The following is a 10,225-nucleotide window of genomic DNA, read 5'->3' on the forward strand; positions in this document are numbered from 1 at the left end:
AGGGGCCCCTCTACCCACCCACCCCGCACACACAATCACACTAGACTAGAGCCTTGAAGGGTCTCGCCCTCGGCATCAGGATCATAGCTGTATACGGAACCACCATCGAGGACACCACACGGTCGGCGGAGGAGGAGCGATTGCGGACAAAATTTAGCCATTTTCGACCACAACCGGACGCTTGCGGACACTCTCACACGCCCAGAGAGAAAGATGAGGCAGTTTCCGGTTGAACAAAACACAAAAAAAAACCAATGCGTGATATTTCTTTTCATTAGCCTTTAAGGATCGCCTAGACTTAGTGGAGATAACACAACACACACACACACACACTTATGAACACATTCATACACACCTTCGCCCACACGAGGCAAAAGTGTGAAGAAGCGGACTGAAACGAAAACCCACCCCAAAAGAGTGACGGGTTCGGATCGGGACTCATCTGGAATCAAAGGAGCTCATTTGTGATGTGCTTCCATGTTTGAACCTTTCTATGAGAAACCGATTTGCTGCGCTCATTTCAATTATCATTTCATCACCCATCATCGTCATCATCATCATTATCATTTTTGCAACAAAGTCCATCCAGCGGAAGATTCATCGGTCAAGCAGGCGATGAACCATCCCGTTGGAGGACTTTGTTGCCTCATCACTAACAAAACATAAAAAGATGGAAACGTGAAATAGACGAACTGAAAACCGTACCTTGCGCGTAGTTTCTTTCCGAACGAACACCAACACCATCGGGATCGCAGCCGAAGTTTGCAGTGAACAGTCGCGCGATCCGCCAGTTATCCTTTTATTGCCCTTATCATACCCGGTTGACGTAGTTGAACTCGATGCGCTTCGGTATGTAGCGCACACTCAGCAGCTTCAGGTCGAGCGTATCGTACAGCACGAAGTCGGGATAGTTCTCGCTGATGATCGTCGAGTAGATGTAGGCAATGGCGTTCAGCAGGTCGGCAATGATGTACGGATCGATGGCTCGATAGCTCAGGAGCGACTTGGCTCCACTCCCTCCGGCCGGTAACGTCACGTTCGCTGCCTGTATGCGCGCCAGTACCTCCTGGCGGATGTCTTCGAGGGAGAGTGGCTTGGGGTCCTCGGCGATGATGACCGATGCCAGTACCAGCACGGCAAAGATGAACAAGGTGGATCGGGCCATGTTGAGTCGATTTCGTTGAGATTCCTTCACAGTGTTTGATACTAACTGCTGATGACTTCTGGAACTGGTAAGGCTTCTTGTTTCGCGGGGAACGTCCACGTGCGATGGCGGCTGCAATCGTACTGTGCTTGTCGGGACGGGAGTTGGGAAATTTTAGGTACCCCAAAATATCAGTTCGTTCTTACCGTCGAATCTCCCACCTCCAGAACTTGGCAACCAACGAAACCCGGACCGACCAATCACGGGACGTTCGGGCCCCAAAGTCGGGATCCCGAGCTGCCTTCGGTGAAAGGTGTTCCCAAACCGGGATCTTCTGGTGGTACCTTTCACTCGCGGGGCTTCCGATCGGATTCGCGCGGTATCACCGTTGAGCTGGGAAACTTTCGTCAAGACATCCCGGCCCGAAGGACCTCAGTGCGAGTCGACCCGGGCACGGAAGCGGACAGCGGCATCGTTGGCGACTATTCTTGGACAATCTTGGACATCCACAGTTGACGCACGTAGCATTTTCGCACAACCGGAACGATGAAGACGTATCTACTAGCCTTTACCCTGGTGGCGCTAGCCATGCTAACTGCTGGACCGGTGTCGGCCGAACGCGAAGTGGACGTGCAGCTAGTCGGTGGCTACGGAGCGGCCCACGGCGGTGGTTACGGTGGTGGCGACGATGATGGCCGCCCTGACAGTGGTTACGGTGGAGGTTCTGATGGTGGCTACGATGGCGGCTACGGCGGAGGTTCTGATGGTGGCTACGGCGGCGGTGGCTACGATGGCGGCTACGGCGGCTACGGTGGTGGCCACGGACACCGCAAATGGGGCGACGTGGAGATGTTTCTCAAGATGCGCGATCTGCTGATCGAGGCGGCCACCAACGCTGTTGGCTTCAGCCAACTGAGCGCACTGAACGGGTTCAACGGTGATTTGATCGATCTCCCCTTGAGTGTCCCCAACACGCTGAGTTTGTTCGTGCGAGACCTTGATAAGGTCCCACCGTACTACAAGTACGACTATTTGCATAAGAAACCGGCCCGAAGTGTAGACATAATGGATGAGGCGCATGATATGAAATAAACTTGATCGGATATAATTTTATTGGCACATGAAACTTTGCAGTGGTTTTTTCATATGTTTGTAGTTTGTTTTGAACATGTTTTCATATATGTAAAACAATGGAAGATCATGTGAAACCTGTAATAATGTCGCTTTTGGCTGAATCCGAAAGGTGAGAAAAGTGTTAAATGAGTTGTTGAAACGGCTTTAGTTGATAAATAAACCTATCCGAAGTTATGCGGTGGTTCGATAGGTTCGTTACCAGGGAACGTTTACAATATGGCATATTTATGTCGTTTTGTAAATTATCAAGTAATTAAACTTGTGCTATCGCAGTGCGGTCGAATTGTGCCCTGGTATACATAACTATAGATGATATAAGCTGTAGCTAATGTAACAACGATCAATAATATTATTGTTAGGAACCACGAGTATCTTTAACCACGATCCTTAAATCAGCTCGGTTGTAAGCTTGTCGATTCGGTGCAATATTAGTATGGAACAACGTACGCCACAGACAATTGGGAAGGCACAAAGAAGAAGGGTGTAGGAATAAATGTATATCTGTGGCTATTTTTGAGGGACTATCTCATTCTCGTGACTTCGCAACATGTTATCAAAACATAATCTAGCAATCATTTTATGAACACCATCTTTATTGGAAGGTAAGAAGAAGAATTTTTAAGGAAACCCTCTTTTAATAGTTTCTGGTTCAATGCAATACAGTTAGTGTATCTCACTGCGGTACTGCTGGTTAATGATTTCAAGCTCTTTTAAGAATTCTCTAATGATATCGGTCAAATAACGTTTATGCGTTCCACAATAACGGTGTTGCAGATTTTTCAAGCTTTTAGATTTAAATTAAAAAAACCTTGTTGCTGAAATCTAGATCTAAAACCTACAAGATAAAAAATCTGTTATCTTCTAAAATAAATAACACCTTGTTGTTTGCTCATCTCTTGAGCATTTTGCTTCATACGTTTCATTATCTTGCGGATTTATAAGTGGTCTACAACCGGGTGCAAACAATTTTGTGGCCAATTTGTAACAATTTATGCAAGTAAAGCTTGCGTTAATCAAAGTAGTTCCTTCAGTTCATATCATTTCATAATATTCAATTGAAAAATACTATGGACACCTAGGCCTGCATCCTATAACGTCCACGTTTAATTGTAATGTAAGCTGAAAATGTTTCCATTGGTTCTGTATGTCTGTCTAGCTGAAAATGTAAAAAAGTCTGGCTTCTCGTTTCTTTCCGGTTTACAAAGGATGCAATACATTTTCGGATAGTCGCGTTGATTGGAAAAAAATACACAAGAGTGTTTGATGTTTGATGTTAAGAGTCTATTTTCCTTATCAGTGTCCTTAGTGCTTCACAAACGGCTGAACTCGGCGGCCGGCAAACTTCTGGATCGTCTCGAACGCTGCCTTGAACGCTTCCTTACTGCCTGCCTTGTACGGGCCCGGCTTGTGAGGGCCTGGAAAACCCTTATCCGACGGATGCTGAATATCGTTATCGTAGAACAGCGCGATGCTGTTGTAGGCCATCGGGTACGATTGTATGGTCTCCCGCAGGGCCTTGATGCGTTCCAGAACTAGGCCGTACTGTTTGAGCATGTTATCGCTGAGCAGCACGAGAAAGCGCAGCACAATGTCCGTGCCCTCGGGCAGCCAGGCTATTTTGTTCGGGATGTCGATGTACTCGATGACTTCTTCGGCGTGCGTCGGGGTAGTGCAAGCGCCGAGGAGCAGGGCGAGCACGGTGAGCGAGAGGCCGTAGAACTTGGACTGCATCTTGGAGCGGACGCTTGCGGACTGATGACTCGGCCAGCCGAGTGTCTGCATTTTGTTGAAATTTTGGGAAAAAGTTCGGCTTACTTTCACCGGCGAGGGTTTCGAATTGCGAAGGAGGGGATATTCTGGCGTTTCGTTCGTTCGGATTCGGGGCGGAGTCAGAGTGAGTGAAATGCTTAAATTTGCGTTCTTGAATGTGCTGTTGTTTATTTTTTATTCGTTCGTTTATCAGTTGTGGTAGCCAATGTAATCGGTGTTCCTGTGCTCGTTGTGCTTTTCGATGTCCAGCACGAAGTTATTCGACTCTTCCTGAATCTCCTGGAATAACCGCAACATCTGCTCGGTTTTTTTGAGCAGTTCCTTGGTGAGCGGGAGCGTGTTCTTGTTCGGCAGCTCCAGCGTCATGGAAACGCTACGCAGGTCCTGCTTGCGCAATTCCTCGACCGACGCCAGCTTCGGACGCTGCGGGTCTCCCAGAATCATCTTGGCGAAGATGGGAATCTCCCGTTTCGGTGGTGGGGCGTCCAGAATGATGGTCGGAATCGGTACCTTCTCGCTTGGGGTTTCGTCAACTTCCTGCTCCACCTCCACCTCCTCCTCCGGGTCACTCCTCGCTCTCTTGGTGGTGGTAATGGAGCGGCCCTCCGGCACGGTCGCCTTCACCTTGGGTTGCTCCTTCTTCTGCAGCTGCTCGGCGGGTGCTTTAACGGGTGAAGTCAACAGTGCGGGCTTCAGCGCATACTTGGCCCATATGCCTTCGCCTGCACCGGCGGTGCCTTTCACCGCGACGACGGCGACGCTTACCAGCACGAAAAACAAACGGCAGTTCATCGTGCACAATCTCCCAAAAATTGTCTTACGAATTCACACGAACGGACACGAACGACCGAGCAGATCGGAGCAGAATGAAGTAAACCGGCATCAAATAGCGGCTTATATGCGTCGCTCCTTGTGGGCTTCAATATAGTTGAACCGCGTTTTGTGTTGCCTTGGATACGAAAGCAATCTCCCCGCCCATTCCTTCGGGACGCGACAATGATTCTGTAATTCGGACTTTCTTTGCACTTTGCTAAGTCAATCTCAAATGGCACTAAAATACTGTACGTAGGCTAGCGATCCATTAGAATCGTAGACAGAATAGCTAACGAGTACATCTGATAATACATAATGATAAAAATAGGATGCTGCATTTAATTACCGGTAAAAATAAGGGTGTCATAATATCATCCATACGCTCATACAACTAAATCTTGTACATTGAGGTCCTAAGTCGTATTCAACCAGCGGTCGAGCCGGAGAGAGCCTTTCACTCTGCGCGAGCGTTCTGTAGGAACTAACTAACGTGCTGCGAAATCCCAGGACTTTATGCTGCACGTACTACCGGAAATATTTCTCTTTTAAGCATTTAAGGAACAACCAGGTGGTCTTGGGGAATACATGAGTATATATTTGCGAATGAATAAAATGGGTGTATCTGCGGGAACAATTTTTAAGAGTGTGGAAAAGAACATCTGAAACAGTTTGTAAAAGTAAATCGTCCATAGGTGTTATACGAATGAATTTCTTTCCATCGAACCTTTGAATAAAAGTTTACCACGACTAGACAATGTGCTCTTGAATTTTTTTTTTATTATTTTAATATAAGTTTGTAAATCGTATTATAGCAGCGTTTCACCCGAGGCTGGTGGAGGTGGTGGAGGTGGTGGTGTTGGGTCCGGATGGTCCATGTTATGGTAGTAGTTGACCGTGCCATACGCTGGCGAAACGTCGGACATCATTGCAAGCAGCTCGTACAGGAACAGGTTCAGGTTGACGACATCCTTGAAGTTGGCAAACTTGGCGACCATCTTGTCCATCCGGTCGTCGATGATGGAGTGTTGATATCCGGCGCTCCTACCGATCATCGACAGCACGAGGAGAGCACTCACGATCGCCGGCCAGTTCATGATCAGGCTTCGGTGGGCTGTCCTGTTTTGTTTCGGTGCAGTGTTTGTAACACTCCGGTGCTGCTTCGGTGCTGGTTGGAGCAGAATTGAACCGTTCTTGAGAAAAGCTAGGAGATTTTAAGACATTACGATGTCGCTCGGGAAGAGCACCGAAGTGAAAGGTACCTGCGAAGTCACCCAAGTCTTTTGGTGAAAGTTTCATACCGTAAACAGCACTTTTGAAAGATCAGTAGAATGCACTTGGCGACACGCCTTCTTGCTGATTCCGATTATATTTGTTATGCCTTGTGTGGTTAAATATGTATACTTTTGAAAGATCAGTAGAATGCACTTGGAGACACGCCTTCTTGCTGATTCCGATTATGTTTGTTATGCCTTGTGTGGTTAAATATGTAAATAAATACAATATTCGAATGCAATTCGGCAACAATGCTTTGGTTATTTGGAGTTCAGTGGTCTAAACGTTAAAGGAAACACTTTTGTGCATTATAATTTTGATTTTTATTTATGTATAAAATATACTGTTAACATCATTTTTGAAATTCCCAGTTTTCCTGCCGTATGCCGTTCTAAAGTACCACACAAGAACATTCGTGGTCGCGCAATTTATTGGACTTACGCTACGTGATCCTATAAGCCTTCCCCAGGTGCATTTGGATGTGGCAAGTTATGGTAGTCGTTGATCGTACCGTACGCTGGCCAAACATCTGACATCATTGCAAGCAGCTCGTAGACGAACAGGTTCAGGGGGACGACATCCTTGAAGTTATCAAACTTGGCCACCATCTTGTCCATCCGGTTGTCGACGATGGAGTGTTGATATCCGGCGCTCCTATTGATCATAGACAGCACCAGGAGAGCACTCACGTTCGCCGGTCAGTAGTTCCTGGTGCGAGTGTTGGGTCTCTTCGTCGGACTGTATATGAATCAGGCAAACTTCCTGTTGCTGCTACAGCGTGAGCAGAATTAAATTGGAGCGAGGGAAAGCATTCCTGTTTTGTTGAATTCTTGCGCTTCGAAAACCCTTCGTGTGAGATTGAATCTCAAAGTGAAAGGAGCAGCGTAGAATGGACCGATGGGACAACTCGCGGTTACATTCAAGTCATACGATAACGTGTTATTTTTTCTGTATTTCAGAGTCACAGTACAGGCAACATCTGAACAACGTCTTTTTAACAAACAACGGCATTAGAGAAGGTTACAAAATCAGCACGGCCATCTGTTAAATGTGCAAACCACGAGTTACATGTAAAAAATACAATACAATACGACGAAACCCATGCAAAAGCATCCTTCGAAACGACTTTCTCTTATTTTCATTACTACTAGCACCTCCTTCTCTTCCACTTCCTCGTTCCAACACTTCCGCCACCGCCACTTTCTCCTCCTACACCACCACCGACACTTCTACTAACGCTTCCGCTGTCTCTACCACCTCCACCACCTTCACCCCCTTCTCAACCACTTCCTTGACCACCTCCTCCTCCACCACTTCCTTTCCCATTTCCACTTCCACTTCCACTACCGCTTCCGTTTCCACTTCCGCTTCCTTGACCACTGCCGCTTCCACTACCACTTCCTTTACCATTTCCGCTTCCGCTTCCACTTCCACTTCCACTTCCACTTCCGCTTCCACTTCCGCTTCCTTGACCACTACCGCTTCCGCTACCTTGTCCATTGCCGCTTCCACCGCCGCTGCCGCTACCTTGTCCACTGCCACTTCCGCTTCCACTGCCGCTGCTACATCCACTTCCACTGCCACTTCCGCTGCTGCATCCGCTACCGCTTCCACTACCGCTTCCGCTTCCACTTCCACTTCCACTACCGCTACCTTGTCCACTCCCGCTTCCGCTTCCACTGCCGCTGCTACATCCACTTCCACTGCCACTTCCGCTGCTGCATCCGCTACCGCTTCCACTACCGCTTCCGCTTCCACTTCCACTTCCACTTCCACTTCCACTACCGCTACCTTGTCCACTGCCGCTTCCGCTTCCACTGCCGCTGCTACATCCACTTCCACTGCCACTTCCACTGCCACTTCCGCTGCTGCATCCGCTACCGCTTCCACTACCGCTTCCACTTCCACTTCCACTTCCACTACCGCTACCTTGTCCACTGCCACTTCCGCTTCCACTGCCGCTGCTACATCCACTTCCACTGCCACTTCCGCTGCTGCATCCGCTACCGCTTCCACTACCGCTTCCGCTTCCACTTCCACTACCGCTTCCGCTTCCACTACCGCTTCCACTTCCACTTCCACTACCGCTACCTTGTCCACTGCCGCTTCCACTGCCGCTACCGCTTCCACTACCGCTTCCGCTTCCACTTCCACTTCCACTACCGCTACCTTGTCCACTGCCGCTTCCACTGCCGCTACCGCTTCCACTACCGCTTCCGCTTCCACTTCCACTTCCACTACCGCTACCTTGTCCACTGCCGCTTCCACTGCCGCTACCGCTTCCACTACCGCTTCCGCTTCCACTACCGCTTCCGCTTCCACTTCCACTTCCACTACCGCTACCTTGTCCACTGCCGCTTCCACTACCGCTACCGCTGCTACATCCACTTCCACTGCCACTTCCGCTGCTGCATCCGCTACCGCTTCCACTACCGCTTCCACTACCGCTTCCACTTCCACTACCGCTACCTTGTCCACTTCCACTTCCACTTCCACTTCCACTACCGCTACCTTGTCCACTCCCGCTTCCGCTTCCACTGCCGCTGCTACATCCACTTCCACTGCCACTTCCGCTGCTGCATCCGCTACCGCTTCCACTGCCGCTTCCACTACCGCTTCCGCTTCCACTTCCACTTCCACTACCGCTACCTTGTCCACTGCCGCTTCCGCTTCCACTGCCGCTGCTACATCCACTTCCACTGCCACTTCCACTGCCACTTCCGCTGCTGCATCCGCTACCGCTTCCACTACCGCTTCCACTTCCACTTCCACTTCCACTACCGCTACCTTGTCCACTGCCACTTCCGCTTCCACTGCCGCTGCTACATCCACTTCCACTGCCACTTCCGCTGCTGCAACCGCTACCGCTTCCACTACCGCTTCCGCTTCCACTTCCACTACCGCTTCCGCTTCCACTACCGCTTCCACTTCCACTTCCACTACCGCTACCTTGTCCACTGCCGCTTCCACTGCCGCTACCGCTTCCACTACCGCTTCCGCTTCCACTTCCACTTCCACTACCGCTACCTTGTCCACTGCCGCTTCCACTGCCGCTACCGCTTCCACTACCGCTTCCGCTTCCACTACCGCTTCCGCTTCCACTTCCATTTCCACTACCGCTACCTTGTCCACTGCCGCTTCCACTACCGCTACCGCTGCTACATCCACTTCCACTGCCACTTCCGCTGCTGCATCCGCTACCGCTTCCACTACCGCTTCCACTACCGCTTCCGCTTCCACTTCCACTACCGCTACCTTGTCCACTGCCGCTTCCACTACCGCTTCCGCTTCCACTACCGCTTCCGCTTCCACTTCCACTACCGCTACCTTGTCCACTCCCGCTTCCGCTTCCACTGCCGCTGCTACATCCACTTCCACTGCCACTTCCGCTGCTGCATCCGCTACCGCTTCCACTACCGCTTCCGCTTCCACTTCCACTTCCACTACCGCTACCTTGTCCACTGCCGCTTCCGCTTCCACTGCCGCTGCTACATCCACTTCCACTGCCACTTCCACTGCCACTTCCGCTGCTGCATCCGCTACCGCTTCCACTACCGCTTCCACTTCCACTTCCACTACCGCTACCTTGTCCACTGCCACTTCCGCTTCCACTGCCGCTGCTACATCCACTTCCACTGCCACTTCCGCTGCTGCAACCGCTACCGCTTCCACTACCGCTTCCGCTTCCACTTCCACTTCCACTACCGCTACCTTGTCCACTGCCGCTTCCACTGCCGCTACCGCTTCCACTACCGCTTCCGCTTCCACTACCGCTTCCGCTTCCACTTCCACTTCCACTACCGCTACCTTGTCCACTGCCGCTTCCACTACCGCTACCGCTGCTACATCCACTTCCACTGCCACTTCCGCTGCTGCATCCGCTACCGCTTCCACTACCGCTTCCGCTTCCACTTCCACTTCCACTACCGCTACCTTGTCCACTGCCGCTTCCACTGCCGCTACCGCTTCCACTACCGCTTCCGCTTCCACTACCGCTTCCGCTTCCACTTCCACTTCCACTACCGCTACCTTGTCCACTGTCGCTTCCGCTTCCACTGCCGCTGCTACATCCACTTCCACTGCCACTTCCGC

The 10,225-nt window shown here is 50.4% G+C and overlaps 1 protein-coding gene across 1 annotated transcript; it reads left to right on the plus strand.

The window, feature by feature from the left end:
* The first annotated feature begins 1,690 nt into the window (after positions 1–1,690).
* On the plus strand, positions 1,691–2,236 carry LOC131294374 (protein suex-1-like). The gene has a single exon (XM_058322422.1). The coding sequence runs from the start codon at positions 1,691–1,693 to the stop codon at positions 2,234–2,236; it is 546 nt and encodes a 181-aa protein (XP_058178405.1).
* Positions 2,237–10,225: the final 7,989 nt, after the last annotated feature.

This window comes from Anopheles ziemanni, chromosome 2 (genome assembly GCF_943734765.1).
Source record: "Anopheles ziemanni chromosome 2, idAnoZiCoDA_A2_x.2, whole genome shotgun sequence".
Taxonomy (NCBI): domain Eukaryota; kingdom Metazoa; phylum Arthropoda; class Insecta; order Diptera; family Culicidae; genus Anopheles; species Anopheles ziemanni.